General features: G+C 50.7%; 1 protein-coding gene across 3 annotated transcripts in view; it reads right to left on the bottom strand.

The window, feature by feature from the left end:
• Positions 1–22,256, bottom strand: part of BANP (BTG3 associated nuclear protein) — a 70,314-nt gene that overhangs the window by 34,547 nt on the left and 13,511 nt on the right. Inside the window, exons 2-5 of one of the 3 annotated variants that reach the window (XM_052655493.1) lie at positions 17,973–18,111; positions 14,311–14,402; positions 11,814–12,013; positions 717–833 (exon numbers count right to left, since the gene is read on the bottom strand). In XM_052655493.1, coding sequence (XP_052511453.1) covers positions 717–833; positions 11,814–12,013; positions 14,311–14,402; positions 17,973–18,042 — 479 coding nt within the window. In that variant the 5' untranslated portion in view covers positions 18,043–18,111. Of the gene's footprint in view, positions 1–716; positions 834–11,813; positions 12,014–14,310; positions 14,403–17,972; positions 18,112–22,256 lie in introns of those variants that run through there. The other 2 variants (XM_052655496.1, XM_052655494.1) reach the window with 2 other exon arrangements.

Genomic DNA, 22,256 nt, shown 5'->3' with positions numbered 1-22,256 from the left:
GGAAACCAGACCACCACAGCTCCAAAACATGCTCAAAATAAAAAAAAAAATTTATCTGGAGACATGTGACCCTTCGACTTCCTTCAAGAGATGGCTGCACCCAGGGAGGGGAAGCAGTGAGATGTCCCTGCTCGAGGGGGCTCCATCCCGGGGCAGGGGGGGAGGGGTCGGGGCTCCATCCCGGGGCTGGACCTCACTAGATGCTCTGGACCTGCCATGACCGCCACCCTCGCCAGGCCCGTCTCATGGGCTGTCTGCTCTGTGGCCTTGGCCCCGTGTCTGCACCCACCTCCCTTGGCCGAGCTCCTGGGGGCCTGGGCCACAAGGAAGCAGCAGGACTGCTGCAGGAGGGCCTGCGAGACTCGCTGGGCAGCAGCACGGCGGGGCCAATGCCACGGGGAGGGGGGCCCGCACATGAGGGGCAAAGATGCCCGCCACGCACCCGCGCCTCAGCTTCAGGTTACAGCCGGAGCGTCCCCAGAGAAAGGAGTGGAGAAGGCACCACCTCTAAATGCCTCCACCACTTTGCCAATGAGACGGGGTGTCCGCCGACCCGACATGCTCGGACAGACAGACAGACAGATGGGAGTGAGGTGAGAGGACAGGGTGCGCGGACCACAGTGAGCACACAGGGCCCGAAGACACGGGCGACCTGGACGCCGCCCCGTCCCCGGGGCCCGGCAGTGGTGGTGAGAGGTGGGGGTCGTGCTACTGACTTGCTAATGACATTTTCCAGGGGCTCCGGTGCCCTGCCGCTCAGGGGGTCTTCCATCTTGGCTACAACGGCGTTCTGCCGATCACTGTTGAGAATTACTGTAGTCTGGGGGACGACGCTAGGGAACAAAAGAATCACAGAGAAAAGAAGACCTTAACACGACAGCGTTCATGGAGAGCAGAGTCATCAACAGTCAGGGCCCCTGCCCTGCTCCAAGCAGGGGAGGCCCAGCAGGGCCCCCGACGTACATGAGCAACACCGGCAGAGGGCCAGCTGGGGCGGTGGGGGCTTCTTAACAGAGTCTAAGCCTGCTCCTTGTTGGTACCGGTAGGAGAAGTGGCTTAGGAACGTCCATATCTTTACAGAGAAGAGACGGGTGTCACAGCTGTCACTCTACAGTCAGGGAATTCCCTTCTGAAATCTAGGCTTTCAGTCCCTTGCCAGGTGAGAGTGCTGTGCGCAAAGGGACAAACCTTTGTAGCAGGGGCCACGGGTGACTGCACAGCACTGACCGCTGGGTTCTGCCAGGCCAGTGCAGGACCCACAGCCCAAGGCCGGAGACTGTGCTTTGAAGAAAATCGTGCTCAAAGAACTGTGCCCTGACAGGGGCTGTTCCTCAGGGGAAATGTGTGTTTAAACACGTGGGAGACACAGTCGTTGAGACTTCTTGCTCCTGAGACCTCCAATCCTCGGTGCTTCTGGCCATGCCTTGTGCAGAAAGAACAGGTGGTCGGGATGCACAGCTATGTCACCCGGGAAGAAAGTCATCCCTAGACCTTACCCCCAAAAGATCAGCGCTGGGAAGACCCTGTTTTTACAGGCGGAGCACTCACATACCCAAAAGCATCCGTGAGAACCCCACCCCACAGTCCCAGCCACACAGTCAACACTCCCAAAATCAGAGGTACAGATGGTGCCATTTCCTGCCACTTGACGCAGTGAATCACAGGACCATGGGGTGTTTTCCTAAAATAAACCACAGTCACTGCACTCCATTCACAGCCGTTACCATCTTCTCAGTTATTCTACTCAGTTGTCAGTGACACCCAGGTAATCCCCCAGGCCCTGACAACCCACCCACAGGTCAGCATCACAGGTGGCCAGGTACCGAGGTGACATGTACGGGCTCCTATGTGACGGCCTCAGCGACTCATGTGTCCTAACAGGAGATGGGATTTTCCCAAGTGTGTTCCCGGAAGGCTGGTGTCACCCAGGTCCCCACACAGAGACACCCATCCCCTCACCCCAGTGGCGTGTGAGCCCTTTCACGGGCTGAGAGGTGAGCCACAAACAACAGGTTAAAACGGGCTCACACCAATGTCTGGTAGAGTCGTTAACTAAACGGGCCTCTGCCTCCCACAAGACCTCAAGGTAGAGGGAACACTAGTCTGAGGCAACCACTTCAAGCTGGAGCAGAGGCAGCCCAGGGGCACCTGGCTCCGTAGGTGTGCAGGGCCCTCAGTGACTCAACCCCCTGAGGCCCTCCTTCCAGAAGGCACGGCGTCCTAAAGATGACCCCTAGGACAGCACCTCTGGCCAACGTGGTTGCTCCCTCTCACAAAGCCTCCCCTCAACCACACCAAGAAGCCCTGTCCACCCAGACGTGAGATAGGAAGCGCCCTGCGGGGGACACTCCTCACCACCTGCCTTCCACCAAGTGCACGTGAAACCACGACTGCCGGTTTCAGCGCCCAGACAGTTGAACGTAATCTGTGGTGACGGACTGCTGAGCCTGCTGGCACGCACGGGAGGCAGTGAGGAGCCCTTCACCCCCCACACCCTGATCTACACAAAGCTCCTCAGGACTCAGAACTGTCAAATCTGAGGACAGAAACCGAAGCGGTGCTGAGCCCTGCTTCACTGTAAGTGACGGATTACTCACACTAGCCAGAGATTCAGGAATTAACTCACACTAAAGCCCCATCCATCTCGGGGGGGGGGGGGGGGGGGTACATTCACAATACTGCATTGTTAAGAATTAGTTGTAAACTAGTAGTAACTTGCATGGTTTTCCTCAACTACGTACTAATAACTATAAAGAGTTCTCAATCCAGAAGAGATTAAAAAAAAACCCTCAGGACTTTTGGTTACAAGAAATACATTTCTCAGCTTCAAGTTCTATCTGTATTTCCATTACTAAGGCGTGTAACAACCTGGTTCACGGGATAAAATTTTGTGAAGAAAATGAAATGGGAATGAAAGTCCAAAAAAGCAAAAGGGACAATGTAAAATTTGACTGTCAAAAGGTTATTCATGGGATTTTTTTTTTAAGGATGACTGTATTTGGATTATAATGGAAACACTTAAGAAAGCAATGAATCAGTCTGTTTTTAAACATCAACATTAACATGCCAGACAATATACCCTTTCCACTAACGGAGTTATGTCAACCTCAAGCTGTACAAAATAATACTTTGGTTTTCAGAAACTACACAACATCCACATGACACCAAGGATGCAGTAGTTATCCTGAGGAGCGAGTGTCAGCACGTGAATGTCCTGCCGAGGAGTCACAGCCCCAGGGACCAAGTCAGACACAACCTGGGGGGCTACTGGGAAGGGGGCTGCAGAGGTGATTAAAAGGCCCAGCTTGTTGGCATTAGATTAACCAAGAACAGATCATCGTGGGTGGGCCTGCCCTGATCAGGAGAGACCTATAAAAGGAAGTTCAAGCTTTCCCTGGTCTTGGAGATGCCAAACAGCTCCTGCCCGCGGAGTCCCTGCTGGAGATGAACCCCTTCCCCGTCCTCCTGCCCCAGACTGCACACACACGTGCCTGGCCACCCCCATGGCTGTGTCAGCCAATGCCGTGTAGGGCATAAGCCTGGGCCCGAGTGTGTGCCTAGGGTATGCATGCTTGTTTAACCTTTCGCAGACTTGGTTATTACACATAAGTTGCCATGGACACTTGTGTGGAGGTTCTGTGTGAACACGAGTTTCCACTTCTCTGGCCTAAGCGCCCGAGGATGTGCTTGCTGGGCTACTTGGTGAGGACAGGTTAGCTTGGTGGAACACCCCTGCCGCCGCCCTGCAGCAGAGTGGCGGCCACGTCCACATCCTCACAGCGGCGGTGGGAGGCCCGGGGGCGCCGCACTCGCCGGCGTCGGGAGGGTCCCTGGGGAGCTCTGCGGTCTCCTCGCCACATTTCCCTGCTGGTGGACACTGCTCAGCAGCTCTCCATGTGCTTACTCACCATCCACACCTCCTCTCTAGTGAGATGCCGGTTTCTGCTTTTTGCCCGACTGTCAGACTGGATTGGCTGGCTTTTCACTGTGGAGTTTCAAGAGGTCTTTACCCTGGACATTCCACTAATCTTTTATAAGATGTGTGGTTTAAAAATACCTTCTCCTAATCGGTAGCCTGTCTTTTCAGCTCCCAACAGGTCCTCCATGGAACATAAACTTTTAATCTTGATCAAATCTATTTATCTTCTTTTTTTCATGGATGGTTCTTTTGGTATGAAGTCTCAAAAGTTCTCCGCCCAGGCCCAGGTCTCAAAGGTTTTCTCCTGTGTCTTTATCCCAAAGTTTTGGAGCTTTACATTTTACCTTGAAAGCTATAACCCACTCTGAATTAATTTTTGTTCACGGTGAGGTTTCCACCAAGGTACATTTCTTTCATCTTTCCTGTGGACGCCAACTGCTCCAATACCATTTATTCAAAAAGCTGTCCTTCCTCCATCAAACTGTTTGTGCAGCTTTGTCAAAATCTAGCTGGTATATTTGTGTTGGTCTAACTCTGGGCTCTCAAGTCAGTTTCATTGATCAATTTATCTGTCCCTGGGTTATTCTGGTTTTAAATCTTTATGTGTTCAATTCATTCCCTCATAGTCTTAAACCATTACTACATGTTTACCTAGAACTGTATGTCTGCTTTTAAAGTTCCTGTTAAATGAAAACTTAACCAAAAGGGAAATGGCTAGACCCAGAGACCACCCTGATTGTTTTAATTCTAAGATTAGGCTAATTTGCAAGCTGGACATTCTCGCCCAGTTTTAAGATTACACTAGTTACTAGTTGAGTACTCTTGCCTAAGTATACTCTCATTCATCCCACAGCATGTGACCAAAGGCTGCCACCCTGCCGGAGAGTGACTGTGAGTGCAGGACCCCTGCTGCTCCTTAGGGCAGTCACACGAGGGCTGCTCCTCATGGGCAGGAGAGGCCCAGAACCCCGCCTGAAAGGAGGCCTCACCCTCACCCTCGACGGGCAGCAGACACTGCAGTACCTTCCATGCACACACAGGCCGACATCCAGTCCAAGGTCACACGGTTACTCAGTGGTAAAGTCAGGTTCGAGTCCAAGTCCTTGAGCAGCAGAGCCAACCTTCCTGACCAAAGTCTGTGGAGTGGGAGCTGTACCCCACAACTCCCTGAACCTCAGATTCTCGTTTTTTAACAGCTTCTCTGGGTGATTCTGATGGGTGTGCAGGTTTCAAACAACCCCAAGCACAACAGCCCTGGTCCTGCTGCGGCCGCCTGGGCCTCCCCACAGCCTCCGTGCTGTGCATCTGCTCTGTTCAGTGACTATCCCAGCCGCCCAAAGGGACGCCCAGGACACCGGCAGTCCTGTGTGGTCAAGGGGCACCCTCAGATCCCAGTGGTGTTCCCAGGCTCATGCGGCTGGTCTGCACAGTGGAAAGAACAGAGCAGGCGTCCAGAGATGCAGGGCTTGCAGCACAGGCCAGGACGCTGTCCTCACTCAGGGCAGCCTGCGCCCTGAGCTGGTTCCTCAGCAAGCGTGAGGCTGGCTGACGCTGGACACTCGCCGAACGATGAGCATTAATACTAGTGACTTCTCGCCTCCTGGGTTACTCCTCATAGCAACCCTCCCTTACGATTTTTATTCCCCTTTTACTGTTGAAGAAACTGATGTTTAGAAAGGGTAGAACCTGCCCGAGGTCTCACCACTCACAGGCAATGGAGCCCGGATTCAAAACCAAGAATCTCTCATGTCCTTTGCCACTTGCTGGTGGAGAAGAGAAATAATCCTGTTTCAATGACTGCTACCACTCACCTTGCAGTATTGGGGATTTTAATCACTTTGCTTTGATGGATTTGAAACCAAATGTCTTCAGCTTTCAGAGGTGTACTGGCAAGCATTTTCCAATTACACTTACAAAGTGGCCCCCAACTTTCCCTCAGTGTCAGGAAACTGCTCTGTGAGCAGGTCAGAAGGTCCTGAGCTGCTGTCCTAAAACAACTCATCAGTCCCACCAAGTGACCACTGTTTGAATGGACACTGTGGCCACCATCAGGGGACAAGCAGCCATGGGCATGGCTGGAGTTGGAAGGCAGGGGTTAAACCCACCAGCGTTCCTTAGGGGTCCCTGGGAAGATCAGGTCTATGTGAGCAGCACAGTTGCCCCTTATTTCCAGCCTCCAGGGAGCGAGGAGAAAGTAGGCAGGCCCTGGCCACGCGTTCTCCAAGCAAACACTCAGGAGAGGAGTCCAGCTGCTACCCACAGCAGATGCTCTAGGGTGGGGGTGAGTCCCAGGAAAGGCGGCTATCCGCAAGTGTCCACAGCTGCGCCTCCACACAGGCCGAGGGCACTGCCGCCTGGGCAGAAGCTTCGCACCTCCCACAGATAAGTTAGGTAACTTCAGTGTCCAAAGGCCAAGTCCTCCAGAGAGTCCTCACCACACAGGCCTGGGGAGGCCAGGCTGCGGTGTCTGCCTTAAACCCCACCCCCTACCTTCAGGACAGAAACCACACTTGGCACCAAGGTTCGCCGGGACCTGCCGCCCTCGGCCTGGGGTGAAAGCAACACTCATGCACTCAGCTGCGGGAATTGTTCTGGCTTATACCTGAGTCACCGTGACTAGCCTGTGTGTGGCCCATTGCCTGCTTTAATTGGAGAAGGAAATGGCAGCCCACTCCAGTACTCTTACCTAGAGAATTCCGTGGACAGAAGAGCCTGGTGGGCTGCTGTCCACGGGGTCATACAGAGTCGGGCACGACTGAAGCAACTTAGCATGCATGCATGCCTTGGAGAAGGCAATGGCAACCCACTCCAGTATTCTTGCCTGGAGAATCCCAGGGACAGAGGAGCCTGGTGGGCTGCCGTCTATGGGGTCATACAGAGTCAGACACGACTGAAGCGACTTAGCAGCAGCAGCCTGCTCTAATCCTTCGTAAAAGGGCACCCTGACTGCCAGTAGAGACCACCTATGTTGAAGACGAGAGGTCTCCTTCCATGATAAGCCCGCCTTCCCTCCTCCCCCAAGTGCCAGAGTGCGTGTGCATGCTGGGCTGCTGCTCCAAAACCTTGAAGGAGCGAATCCCTGACTTGTCTGATGCTCTCTGCTCTGATAAGATTTAAAACTGTGCTTTTCTTCTTCAGAGCAGTTCCTCAGAGTAATCTGAGAGGCTGTCTTCTGGGCTACAGTCCTCAGTTTGGTTCAGATAAGATTTCTTTTCTTCCTATTATAGATTGTCGATTGATTATCGTGGTCAGCACCCGGGTGAGGCGGTCAAGTCAGGCATTATTTCCGCTCACACGGTGATGCCCAACTTTGTCAACTGTGATGGGGGGAGTTACGGCAGAATCTTGAAAAATATTTGGAACAGTGTTTGCCTCCCTCCCATCTACATTATACTCTGCTGACACTGATCCTTCTGCAATTCAAAATAATCACTCATCCAGTTCAATCCCTGATTGGGAACTAAGATCCTGCAACCCACGCAGTGTGGCCAAAAAAAAAAAAAAAACTTCTATTTTTAGTTTTGAGTATGCAAAGAAACCTCTGATTCATTAATTGTTTAAAAATTAGAGGAATACATTAAAGCTTTATAAGAAATGCTTAAGCTTTTAAAAATAAAAACCTGGTATATGTCCATTACATCTCAATAAACATAAATAAACCATTTATACATTAAGAAATAAAGAATAAAAGTTGGTTGCTTTTAAAGGAAACACAAGCATTTTTCTAGTTAATCAGTATGTTCAGTTCAAGAGAACAGACTAGCACTAACCAGCTGGCTTTGGGTCGTTCTCGAGGAGTCTGGCTCCACAGGACCTCGCTGGGAACCAGGGATTGCTTCCTGGGTTCCGTACTGCACAGGGGCACTCATGCTGGCCCCTCAGTGGGCACCCACCAGGACAGCACCCTAAGTGGGCACCCACCAGGACAGCACCCTAAGTGGGCCTGCACCCCAGGCTCAGCTCAGTCCTAACTACTGCACATCCTTCAAGTGGCTGTGTCTGGCATCAAGTCAAAGTCACTCAGTTGTGCCCGACTCTTTGCAACTCTCACGGACTATACAGTCCACCAGGCTCCTCTGTCCATGAGTTTCTCCAGGCAAGAATACTGGAGTGGGCAGCCATTCCCTTCTCCAGGGGATCTTCCTGACCCAGGGATCAAATATGGGTCTTCTGCATTGCTGGCAGATTCTTTACCATCTGAGCAACAGAGGAAGCCCAAAGTCTGGCTTCAAACAAGTGCAGAAAGGTTGTTTTACACTAGTCCACATAAACATCCTTGAAGACACCCTTGACCCCTCCAGGTCTCACAGCGTAACAGAGGCCAATCTTGAAATGCTCATGGCAGCGCGTGAAGGACGGATAAGTTGTCACATACTGAGTCACGCAGCTCAGTGGAAGCCTCAGGTCCAGCACTTCCAAAGCCAGCACAACATGGCCTCAGTGTTAAAGCCTCACACTGCTATGTCTAGAATCACGATGAGTAAAATCCCAATGTGTGGTACACTCGCAAGAAAGGAAAAAAGGCACCCACCTAAGAATTCAAGTCCACTTTCCTTCTCCCTTGCAGAACAGCACTGCTGGACGACACACCATCCAGGCAACCTCACAGGCGGGTTTCTTATATTAAGCTTGAGCATCAAAGAAAAAGGTTTTCTTTCTTTGTCTTTTTTCCTTGATTATTTAAAGAATCTCATTCAGGTATAGAATCTGAAAAATCTGAATCTAAAAATGCCAACTGAGTTGGCAGCAGTCCACTGGTTTCTATGCTCCAGGGACCCAAGAGAATAAAAAAATACTTCTCAGAGCTGATACCAGTCTAGTCCGGGCCCACTTTCATTAGAAGTAGCCCACAGGTGAGTGGGCCTGGGGCTGTTCTGGGCCCACGTGCCTCTCGAGGAGGACGGGCCGGTGCAACTGCAGTGGACGCCTCCTCACCCACCACCCAGAGCCTGCCCCCAACTCCTCAGGGTGTCCTCACTTGTCCTGGAAGATGGTGACCTGCCCAGCCACACTCTCCACCACACCAAGGGGCCTAAGGAAACTTCAGATATGTTTTAAAATACACAATCTGGATATAAAATAATCCAGGATTTACATACTTCTTTTATTTTAAATATCTGAGGCCCAGAGTACTTGGAGAAGTACTTCATTACTCAGAACATTAAACAATTTTTAATTGTTTTTGGAGACTTCCTTCTCTGCGCTCCACTACCCACACTTAAGACTACATTTCTCATTTACTCATGTGTTTATAAATTAGTCACTTTCTAATTTAAATTTATTCTTTTTCATTGATGTACTAGGATTAAACTCTTGTCTTTTACTTCTCTCCAAATTTTCTTGTTAACAGCTTTCAACTACTGGCAGTTTTTTTTTTCTTTTTTTCTTTCCTTTTTAGAACTTACATGGAGGGAAGTGCCAGATTTAATGTCTTCTTTAAAAAATCATTCATATGCAACCTATTTTAAACTGTACCTAAGAAAACAGAGAAATGACCTTTCCTTCTGTCAATCCCACATTAATAGGTATAAGTAATGGTCGTATTAATGATATTAATAGACCTGCCAATCAGTATATTCAGTAATATGATAATGTGACAATATGATTCTTTAAAACAAGAAAAGCTGAGTTGTGTGAACTAGATTACACACCTGAGTCTGCATGAGGAAACTTTACTCTTTTGTTACTGTGAATGCACACAGAGAGCAGCTCACAGGCCTCTGCACAATCAAAGCTCCTCCCCGCAGAGCAAAGCACGGGAGGCTCTGACCAAGAAGGCTGCTCGCGGGTCTCCTGGAACGCTGGGGAGAGAAGCCTGGAAATGCCTCCCCAAGTCTGGCGGGCATGGCCACGGTGGTCCCTCACTGGCCTGTGGGAGGGGCCAGGGCGGGCAGTCCTCCTTTCCAGGCTGGGCAGTGTGGACGCTGAGCACAACTCAGCACAACTGTACAACACGCCCCGCCACCCCTGTGTCGCCCATGGCAAGTGGAGGGGGGCGCCCTGTCCTCCTCCCAGGACCCGAGACCAGGGCAGCCCAAACCAGTGGCCTCGGGGTCCACACACAGCCGCAGTGGTACCTACAACCCCGCGGACTCATCCCCATCCCCCGTCCCACGGGACCACACAGACCAGAGACGGGGAGCCTGAACATCATGCCCCTGTCCCCAGGGACAACCTTTCCCCACACGGTGACAAAGCGACAAGCCACCAGGCTGTCCTCACTCAGGGCAGGAAGCTTGCCTTCACTCTTGCCTCAGCTCTCAGAGCAGCTATCCTTGAAGGGGGGCCTGAGGGGCAGAGACCAAGGGGCTGACAGCCTGTGAGGACGAGAAACCTAACACCACCTCTCTCCCCACACCCACTGCCAACGTCCCAGACATTCAGATCGAGAATCCGGCTTCTAACTCGCTGAGCCCAGACTCACCATGTTTCACATTCACACACAAAATATTTCTGTATAATTTTAACATAATGTGAATTTCCCAGAAATTTTACTATCATTTGAGTCTAGAAAGAACTGTATGTTGTTTTACTTGTCACTTTAACAGGAACCACCCCTTCTGTAATATTCCACCACCAACTGGCATCCCAGTTCCAGGGCGACAGCCTCCCGGCCGTCAGCTGACGTGGGCCTACCCACAGCCTCCCGACATAGCCCCCAGCCTTCTATGCATTATGACATGTGGTACATTATTATACGCTATACGCTCCCATCCTTTAGTTTTTTAAATTACGAGTTCTATTTTCTAGACATTACATCTTAGGGTAAGGGGTCATTACAAAAAATTTTCCTTTAAAAACGGCACTGGTCCTGGCAAGTCTGAGTCTCTCTGCAGAGAAAACACGCTCCATAAAGTGTCCACGGGGAGAAAAGACACGACTGACCATCAGGACATGGTATAAACACTGGGTGAAACAGCACAGACCACCTGGCCTTCCTCTGGGGACAGAGACCCCTGGGGCCTCCCCAACCCTGGCTGGAGAGCAGGTGTCGGGGCCATGCAGTGTCCCCAACACACTGTGACACTTCTGAGAGTTACAAGGGCCCACACTGCAGGTGTCGTCCACAGCCATCCCAGGCAAACCAACAGACAGCCACTGGACGCTGGCCCATCCATGAATGCCCTTCCCCAATCCCACGTGCCCCAAAAAGCACTGCCCCTTCCCCAGGGGGCAGATGGGGGACCCGCAGACAAGGCAGAACCCTGGCCGGGGCCCCCACTCCTGAGCAGCTTCCCCGCACCGCCTCCTCCGCACTCAGCGGGAGGCAGCAGTTTTCCCAGAGACCCTTGGTAAAGGTCCCAGCTCTCATCAAGCACAGACAGGTGTCACCACCACCACCACCACAAGACCTCTCCACAGCCCCTCGTGGGAAAGGACAGCAATGCCAGCAGGATGGACGGATGCAGCCACCCCGGCCGGGGCTTCCACTCGTCTCCGCGGCCTGATGGTGCCCGGGACCAAGCACAGGCACCCCGGTCAAAGGCAGGGACACCCCCACATCGGCCCACACGCTCCCAAGTCTCTGATTCCAACAGTACCTGAACTACTGCACATCCCACTACAGTCAGGCTCTAAACAGAAGAAAACTAAGAGGCACAATAAAAAATACAGGCTTGAGTGGAAAGTCTGACACTCTCAAGTGAAATTTATAAAAAGCTATCTCTGAAGAAAAACAATCTCTCAAGACTAGCCAGATGGAACAGGAAAAGAGAAGAAACACACGTCCAGCTTCAAAGCCTGGCGGGCCACTTCCAAAGCAGAGATGCCCAGCTCATGCCACGAAGAGGCTGTGAGGACGGCCCAGCTGCTCGGAAAGGGCCGTGTCTCATCCAGGTCTGACTAGCGTCCCACCCTGAGTGCCGAGGGCACAGCCTGGGGAGGGGGCTCTCACCATCGCACTTTGTTGCAGGTCTGGGTGGCGCCGAGGGGTGAGCCAGCCACCATGGGCACCTGGATGGGGCTGTGCTGCTTGTTGGTAACCAGGTCCAGCTTCTCTTCCAGGGATTTACACGTGGCCTCCAGAGCCTGCAGCTTGGCTTCAATGCTATCCAATCGCAAGCAGATTGTCTGGTTAATGGAATACAGGAATGACTGCAAGAGAAAAACAGAAGAGCTTCAGGAAGGGCCTCTGGAAGTCCAAGCAGACAGTTCCAAGAACACCGAGCAGCTCTCTCCCACACTCGGCTGCATCTGTCCCCACAGGACGAGCCCGGCACTCCAGCTCTACTTGTGAGCAGCAGCGTCTCAGGAAACAAGCTGGACCCTGTCCACTCACAGCGTGACTGACTCTGCTGGGAGCAGCTGCAACTCTCAGTTACACTGAGATCCACAGAACACAGAACCTGAGTGGGCTTTACGACGTGACTTTATTAATCAGTAAACCTACACGTAAAACTAGTCAAATGCATCTATGAAAACAGATTACACCCAACATCAAAAGAGCCCAGAAACCTGCCTGCTCCCAGGACACCCACCGCCCCAAGGTGAGGGGTGGTGCCGCGGCTCCCGCGTGTGAGAGCGGCACAGCTGCCACCTAGTGGCCATTCGAAGAGCCGCCGCACCTTCCAGCGCCGTCACCCAAATCCCGCCTGGGACCAAGGACCGGCTCAAACACCAGGTGGGAAGCTGCCGCCTCCCCCAGCAGCCACTCCTGCCGTGGGTCAACAGGGACACGGAGCGACGTGGGGTGTGCCCCTGCTGGCCTCGCAGCTGACAAAGGGACGAGGCTGCCAGGCGGGAGCCAGCCCGTGATGGCTCAGCTCAGCAGAGAGGCAGTGTCCAAGGCTCCTCTGATGTAAGCATCGTGACAACCACTCACCGGTAGCTGAAGTCCCGAGGTCAAATCACTAATGACCCCACTATTTTTTACAATTTGAAGACATCAACCATGCAGCTCCCCAATTCTCTAAACAGTAAAACTTCATCGTCTTAATCCTGAATTAGAAATGATTCTGCCTGGAGTTTGGATGAACATCAGTTATTACATACCAGTAACACAACTTCACAAATCAATAAAACAAAGAAAGGCCGAGAATAGCACTTTTCAATAAGTCTTCTAGATACAAGTGATATTAATCAAAAATCATCCAAATCTATCCTTTTAGCAGAGCTCTGGCAACCTGGCGAGCACACTTTTCCCAGGACATGTGTGGCAGGTTCCAGCTGCAGCCCGAGGCGCTGCTCGCAGGCCAGGGACGCGACAGGACCGCTTTCACTTGACCTTGTCCACGTCTGACTGCTATGCTATTCACCACACAAGCCTCTTCTGCGATGAAATTCTCACTGCATTTTATTTTTAACTATATAATGTAGGGTTACTGAACCAGCGGTCCTCCATACATTTATCTGAAATAGAATTTTAACCGGATGTGTCTTCACCCACTAGGTTAAGTTCATGCTGCTTCTCCATGTTAACAAGATGAGCCAGACGTTTGTACACAGAAGGCCCAGGTAAATGGAGAATACAGCTGTACAGCACAGGGAACTTTACTCAGTGCTCCGTAATGAGCTGCGCGGAAAAAGAGCCTAAAAAAAGTGGGTACATGTATGTGTACGCTTTGCTGTACAGCAGAAACAAACACAATATTGCATAAATCAACTGAAAGTTCCTTTGGTTTTCCTCTGCACTACAGTCCTAACTTCTCACAGGAGCTGGCGTTCATCTCTGCGGCTCTGCAAACAGCAGACCCAACAAATTAAGCCAAGAAACAGCGATCGCCCACTGACTGAGCCAGTGGTTTCCAAGGCCCCATCTAGCAAACCGTAGAGTTTAGGTACCCTAAACAACAGACACACAAGTGCTTCATCACTGGGGGAATGGCGTGCATTCCCTCCGAGCATGCGAGGTCCATGGGTCTGTGTAGGAAGAGGCCACAGTCCTGGTTTATTCCCTGTGAGTCTTCAAGGGGAAACGTTCATGGCTGTACGCGCCTTGTGGGGGATTGAACAATGACTCAGAGAAACGATATGTCCACATCCTCAGCCCCAGGACCTGTAAATGAAGTCTTTCTTGGAAACAGGATCTGGGCAGATGTAATCAAGATAAGATGAGGTCATCCTAGGTGAGGGTGGCCCTGTCCTTGTAAGAGGCAGAAAAGCGACGGAGACTTGGAGGAGGCCATTGAAGATGGAGGTGGAGACTGGAGGGACACGGCCTCGAGCCCAAAGATGCCTGGGCCCCCCGGGAACTGGAAGAGGCAGGAGGGATCCTCCCTCGGAGCCTCTGAAGGGAGCTCAGCCCTGGGGAAATCCTGATTTCAGACTTCTGACTTCCAGAACCGTGAGAAAGTAAACTGGTATTGATTTAAGCTCCTCCTCACCCCAAATTGAGAAAATGTTACGGCAGCACCATGTCAGATATAAAAAGCCACATATATTAATATTTTCACCTTTATAGAAGGGTCCTGGCAATTGATCTCTAGTCGCTGGCGTTTCAAAGCTGGTTCATCTTCATCTGTCACTACATGATTCTCCAATACAACTGAAAATCGGAGACAAAAAACACTTCAATACTAAACGTTTAACAGAGCTGTTTCATGTTAAGACAGTAAACCATTCCAACACCTTAAACATAAAGGTGTCACCTAAGGTTAAATGAGAATTAGCACAACCTGTTTCATATTTTACTATTTACAGATTTAACTTAAAATTATCAGTCAGGCAGAAAATAGGATCTCTCCTTAATCTCAAGAAAAACTGAGATATTGGATAAATTATCTCCCTAATGTGCCAATGAGTTGATACTAACACTGAGACTGCAGGCTTCTTACTCAAGGCTCTATCCAGCCACCCTTTGCGACAGAAACCAATTGCTAATAACGACTTCTTCCCAACTTTAAAATAAGGTCTTGTCAGCCAGCCACCTCATTCCAAAAGCAAAACCACTCTCAGAATACTACATCTTCTCAAGTGTTGGTCATCCAACTAGTCTCAAATGTAACACACTAAGTTTCACGGAAAGCCACTCCCCTGAAGTGTGTCTGAAATGGAGGTCTCCCACCAGCACCTTCCCAGGGGGCTTCACGACTTCTCCACTGATAAGTCACTTGGCCCAGGTTCAGGGCTGACACAATATGGTCCCAATCCTGATGTCTTTATATCTGTACTTACCAGGTGATTTGTCTCAAAACTCTAAAATGTAAAGATACTGAACAGACCTGAGACACTAGCAGGAACCCTTCAGGAGTCCCAGGGAGAGCACTAAGCTACTCTCCAGAGGTGGAGTTACACCTAAAGCTCTACCTGACAGAGACCAGTCACAGGCCCGCGAGGCCAGAAGCAACCTGCTCGCCAGAGGGCTCTGCGCCATGTATTGTGCCTTCACACCTCACACGCCTCCGTAAGATATGCAGGAACAAGCTCTCACTTAATTAAGTTAAGAGAAAGGAAAAATCCAAGCCTACACGTGTTGTGGTAGCAACACAGGTTCTTAAACCTTCATTGAAGCCTGCTTACTCCCACTGGAAGCTGGTGATTAAAACAGGAGGATGAAGAGGCTCTGGCAACCACTAATCTAATCCTTTTAATTTGCTGACATCAAGTCCAGAGAAGTTAAGTGACTTGACCAGGGACACAGCGGGTCTCCTCTCCCTTGGCAGAGTGAAGCACCTCAAGGTGACGAGCTGGGGGCAGCAAAGCACATGAGGACAGAGACAAGCCTGCGGTGGCAAAAGGGGCACACACCTCGGTTCTACTTTCTATGAGCCGTGGGGCTCCTAGTTCATTCTCTTCTTTGTCCTTGAGTTTTACAATTCTGCATGCACTTCTTTTGAAATAAAACAAAAAACTCAATGTTCATTTTAAAGCCATCACGGTCACCTGGAATGGCAGACCCGACAAAGGTTATCATCATGTCTGTGTATGCAGATGGGCAAATAGACTGGCTACGGGGTGGGTACACACACAGTCACAGGAACCTAACTGAGCACGTTGATTTCAACAGGAAACCAAGAAAACATGGAAGGATGCATACGCCAAAAACTCAAAAGCAGTTCTCTTGCTAGAGTTATGGGAAACTTCTACTTCTTCTAGTTGCTTGACAGTATTTTTTAATTTTACAAAGTTTACATTTTAGAGATGAAAAAAAAAATATATCAGTCTTAAACTCCCTCCAGACGTAATGTGGGGGTACAGCACAGTGCCTGCTGGTGTGGAGGGTCCCCTGTCCTCAGAGGGCCCTCCCTGCACACAGTAGGTACCCATTACACAGCCATGAGCTGTAGTTCGCAGCCATTTAAGGAAGCTACATGGAACAAAACCAGGATCAAAAATGACTCCTCTAATCCTTCTCTGGACTGAAATCTACAGAGGGAGAAAAAAAATTTTTTTTAAAGAGAGGGAGAATTTACTTGGGAAGTAAACTGTTAAAATTTTAGTAGTTTCTAAAAACACTTAAAATTTATATTAACTGGACCATTTTTCTTTTATTATTGTATTGCAGTGTGAGTGCTTTCTAAAGAAACTGTCTACCCAACAAAATGTGACCAACTGTTATTAAAACTGTGATGCCTGGTGACAGCGCTGCTGTGTTTTCGGTTCACTGGTATATGAGGAGAGCACCAAATGAGGTCAAGGCTTCACGTTCCTGCTCCAAACAAACCGGTTTGCCTTTTACAGAGAAATCTGGGGTTAACAGCTAACTTCAGACGTCCTGACTTTGCTCAAGGATCTGCCAAGTTTTTGACTGTTTCAGTTACCAGGTGACAGTACTTCTTATAAACAATTCAGAAGCAAAATTAGGAAAAAAACTGACTCAGTTCAGTCGCTCAGTCGTGTCCGACTCTGCGACCCCATGAATCGCAGCACGCCAGGCCTCCCTGTCCATCACCCAAAAAACTGACTAAAGAGTAGCATTTCTGAAGGAGTATCTCCATATCTTCATGATTGCTTGTTCAAACCTAAAATTACACGTGCTGCCCATCGTCCATACATAACTAATTTCCCAACTAAGCTTCTTCAACTACGAGATCATACAAGATAGACATCATCACACTTTGAGATTCCTGAAAATCTTCTTTTCTGTAGGGAAAACAGTCAGCATTTCGATACTACTATTCTACAAAGAGGGCTTCCCAGGTGGCTCAGTGGTAAAGAATGTGCCTACCAATGCCGGAGACTCGGGTTTGAGCCCCAGGTCGGGAAGATCCCCTGGAGAAGGAAACGGCAACCCACTCCAGTATTCTTGCCTGGAAAATCCACAGACAAAGGAGCCTGGCAGGCTATAATCCACATCCAACAAAAAAGTTGGACATGACTTAATGACTAAACAATTCCACGAAGAATAACCGGGCAACCAAAACAATTTCTGTGATTTAATTATGCATGCTTATTATTTTAAACTTAACAGACATATTAAACACATAAAACTTTATGGAAAAAAAAAGAACACTAAAAAACCTTTTTACAAAATAAAAGTGCTGACAAAGTGTTTCATAAAGTTCTTGAAATCAAGAGTTCCCCTTATAAAATGTCTAGTATCTAGTTAAGATTCCAAAGTAGCTGAGTGCCTTGACCGTCACTAAGGAAGATCACCAGCACTGGCAAAAGTGCAGGAAAAAGTCCTCTCTCAGAATAACCGCGTAGTGTTTCTGGGACGCCCATCAACATCTTATCAAAACTCTGAATAAACACAGCAGCTCTGCTTCTGGGAACTCACCCTACAAAAATATTAATATCTGCCACGATACACAGCAAGACCTTTACTGCAGGGTGTACACGGAAGAAAAACAGTGCAAACCATGCGAACGCCGTTCCCAGGGAAGAAGCGGATGCAGGCGGGAGCAGCATGCACAGGACACCTCGAAGGCGTGCACACACGCGGCAGATGCTCTGCAGCTGCAGAAGAGGCACGGACGGGACCACGGGGACTTGGGGGGCCGGGGCGCAGGGGTGGGCTGGGGGGTGCTGAGGGACCACGGAGACAGGCGTGGGGCTGACGGGCTCACGTGCTCTGAGGATGCCCTCATGTTTCTCATGCTTTACTGAAGGGAATGAAGGGAAGCTTGTGGAAGATCCTTTGGGTTTTTCCCCCAGACTGCCCTCAACTCTGTACCTGGGTGGCCGGGACTCAGCTCCTCAACGGCGATCTGCACCACGTCGGCCAGGTCCTGTTCTGACATCATCCAGGACGCGAGCAGAGTGGCCGGTGGTTGAGCCGGAAGCAGACTCGTGTAGGACGACGTTCCTGCCACCTAGAAACAAGAGCAAGACAGCCGAGAGGGAGATGAACGACCGTGATCTTGAAATGATGGAAACTTAGGCCATGCTCTGTGTCCACAGGTTCACCAGGAGCCTGTGGACATGTCCAGTATGAGGCTCTTCTTGCCTCAAACCATCAAAATGTCCCTTGTTACTAGACGAGCCCCTACCCAGCCAGTCCCTTCCCATACCCCCTCCCAAGTCACCTTCCTAAGACAGCCTCAATGCGTCACCCCCAAGCCAGATGTCCCCAGACCCTCTTCCTGCCCACAGAACACGTCCTGTCCCTCACCTGCCCCTACCAGCTCTCAGCTCCACTACATACACCACACTCCAAAAATCATGGCAAATACACCTCCAGATCCTACCCAAGCGGACCTGTCCATCAGAGCTGTCCCCTTGCTGGTTCCCACTCCTCACACGCCCTCCCCTCAAGCAGGCAGAGCAGAGGGCCAGTGCCTGGGAGGACTGACCGCGGCACCAGCACCCTGCCAGGGCCAGGGCCTGCCCCACCGCTGTCACCCTGAGACAGCATCATGTGTGCAACACAGTCCATTCCTTTTTTCCTGCGAAACTCTCCGATTAGGCCCGGACACACCTTTCCCTAAAGAGAAACGAGGCCATGCCACTCCAGATACAACCCACTGACACAGGTCTAAACGAGGTACTTGCACACTGGGTGCCTGGAGGTCAGGACCCAATGCCACTGGAATACTTGTATCATCCTACACTTTGTATTTTAATCACCTGTAAGTAAACGCTTACGACCCAAGCAATCTATCCTCCCCAGCTAGACTTCTCGTTCCCTAGGGAACGCCCAACTCTCCAGGACAGCACGACCCCCCGCCCCAGCCATACACACACACACACACACACACACATATGCACACACACACGCATGCACACACACACAACACACAGACACACACCACACCCACACACACAACACACACACACACACATGCACACACACACAACACACACCACAGACACACACAGACACACAGTCCTGAGGCAAGTCTACCCCGACTCCAGGCAGGAGTAGCCGAATCAAGAGTCTTAGGTCATCCACTTCCAACCAGGAGTCTACTGACAGCTCCTTTAAGTGGCCAAGTTCTAACAGGCATAAAATTAAATTCATAGGTTCCACACATTTTCCTAAACCCTATAAATTCTGATTTAAACTCTATAGCTTAAATGGCAGCAGCTCCAGAATTTCTTAGGCACAACCATTTGTAGGAGGAGGATGCATTCAATTTGCTTTTTTCAAGAAATATGCTATATGAGCACAGACTATCTCTGGGGTATAAAGATAAAAGGAAATTATATTTGCTTTTACCATGTACACGTATCACCATCTCAAAAAGTACTTTTTAAAATGATCAGACAACTAAATACTGAGGCATCTGTCACAGGGAAACCGTCACCTCTGACCCCCTCGTGCATACCACTGCTGCCTCACCAGCAGCCCCAGCCCTCACAGGAACAAGCTGGGAGACCTGGAGGGCCCACCAGGGTCAGTCTCCCTGAACCTGTGTCCCCTGAAGGGGATCTCTAAGCAGATTAACTGGTCAGCACGAACACCAAAGCCACTCATGCTGTCGACTCGGTCAGGGATGCACTGAGCCCCCTTCAAGCAGGCAGTGGTCCTCAATTAGGTAACACCCTCTCACCTCAGTCTTTGAACTGATGGGTTTAAAATGTTTTAGGGTCACACACTGCTTTCAGAATCAATTTTTTTTAAAATTACAGATCCTCTTCCAAGAAAAAAGCACAGACACTGCCAAGTTCCTGAAACTCACAGTCACCTCACAGAGACAGCTGGTAGCCAACCAGTACCTGCTCTCCCTACACTCAGTGCTGTAAGAATGCGAATTCAGAGGGCACATGGCCACCTCCTGCAGCGCGCCACGGCCACGTGACCGCCCCCGGCCAATGGAGCGTGAGCGAGCCGGTGCCAGGGCAGCCCCTAGACCCTCCCCGCGTGCCCTCCCGCTGCTGCCTCCCTGACCACTTGCCTCCAGGACTTTCTTGATCTGAAGGAAAATTGCCAGTCACCTGCTCTAAAAACAACATATTCTGGAATCTGTGGCATGCAGCCAGGCTTAACCTCTGAGATCCACCCTGAAGCTCATTCACGATGGCCTGGTGCCTCAGGTCCCAGGTTAAATACCTGTCTCTCACAAAGAGCTAGTGGAAAGTGTTCACGTGCCAGATTTGAGCCTTCCCTGGTTTCTGGGGGCTCTCTGAGTGGCTTAACACTCCAAATTAACCATAAAATGCTGAACCCAACCCTCATCCAAATGAGGACACCACACATGATCCAGGGTGTTTACTCAAAATGATTCTGCTGCCAGGATAGAGTCATTTAAAATTCTGCTAACTGTGATGGTTTCAACAGAAAAAAAAAAAAAAAAAAACTAGGGCAACAAGCCCAAGAAAACTGGAACAGAACAATGCATGCAGTTGCCATTTTGGCAAATTAAATTTGCCATTTCTCAGAAGTCCTGGAGATAGTCCAGTCTTAATATCATAAAGCAGCTGGACTGTGATTAATGTTCAATAACGTCTCTAATGGCAACGAGAAGAGAGCATCCTCCAGGGTGCACACCAGCCAAGTCAACAGCCCAGCGCTCAGTCACCAGGGACTGTACAGTAAGTGACGTGAGCGCCACAGCCATCCATGTGGATGAGACGGTCTCCAGAGCATAACACTAACAGAAAAAAAGGATCAAAGGAAAACCACAGGTATGTACAGTCATGCGTCTGTGTGTGTGAATGCACACGAAATGCTCTGGGATGACACATATTGAACCAAAGCAACCCACGAGGGAAGAAGGGCAGGTAATACCAGCTGACCTTCAACCTTTATCCTCTGGACTGCTGAGCCTCCTACAAGCACATACTATTTATTGTGCTTATTACACTGGAAATAGTTTCTCTAAAACAAAGCAGTAACTACACAGATGAAGCCAACCACATCAAACCTGGATAAAAACAAGGGCGCGTTCTTCCACCCTGCCTCAAATCCCCCTCCCGGCCTGCATGCATGTGCCTCTGCAGCCATGACCGCTGGTGCCCCTGCCCCTGCCCTGCGGGCGCTCCTCCTCCCAGGCTGGGAGGTCAGGCTCTCTCTCCCTCCAGCTTGGCCCTGGGCCTCTTCTCATTGGCGCTGAAACACCGTCTCCCTGCCCACAGCACACAATCAACTTCACCTCCAACCTGTCCTGGAACTTTGCATCCTCGTGCCAAATGGCCTCCGGGCCATCTCCTCTGGGTCTCTAGTCTCAGTGTGAAGAGGCCAAACTGAACCCGCCCCTGTCCACATCTCCAGACTGCCCACCCATGCGTGGTTCTCCTCCTCTCATCGGACCTGTAGGCACAACTTCCCGCTGCCCTCGCTCCGGCCTCACCAGTGCATATCTGGACCCACGCGCTGGCCCTCCCTGGGTCTCCCTGCTCTGCCTTCACCCAGAATCGCCACCAGTACCTGTTTAAAGGCTATGGGTCACGTGAAAGCCCATCTCAGCATCCCTGTCTGCTCAAAGCCCAACAAAGGTTTCCTGCTCATTCAAGGTGTGTGCCTGGCACCAGCTAGGCTCCCTCTGTGCCCGCAGGCTCCACCCGAGGTTCCTCACTCTGCCAGCTGAGGAGGCTGCCCCAGCTGGGTGGGCACACACCAGCCCAGCCCTCATCCTCCACCGTCTGCCTATCCTTCTGCCCAGTCACACCCCACCTGCCACGCCTACCAGCAGCACCCATCTCCCAGCTGCCTGTTCCTGCTTCATCACAAAGCCCTGCCATCTAACCTGCAACACCGGCGAGGCATCCGTCTGGTTTGGCATCTGTCTCCCCTGCTGAAGACAAGCTCCTCTGGGCAGGAACCTCACCACCCCGCTCAGTGCCCCGATGGGGCCTGGCCCGCCATGTACATCAGTGCGGTGGGGCTGTGGGGGAGCCCTGGGGAGACACCCCGCTGCCCACCCAGCACAAAACTCTGGAGGGCGGCATGTCTGCTGACAAACCATGCAGTAAGGTCTGCAGAGTTCTCGGCATTAGGCTCTCATTTCAATCACTGAAGTGTAACTAAGTCACAGACCTGTTTAGCTATAACAGTGAATTGCACACGAACGACATG

This window comes from Budorcas taxicolor, chromosome 18 (genome assembly GCF_023091745.1).
Source record: "Budorcas taxicolor isolate Tak-1 chromosome 18, Takin1.1, whole genome shotgun sequence".
Taxonomy (NCBI): Eukaryota; Metazoa; Chordata; class Mammalia; order Artiodactyla; family Bovidae; genus Budorcas; species Budorcas taxicolor.
Note: the sequence above shows the minus strand (reverse complement) of the source record. Positions and strands in the feature narration are given on the sequence as shown.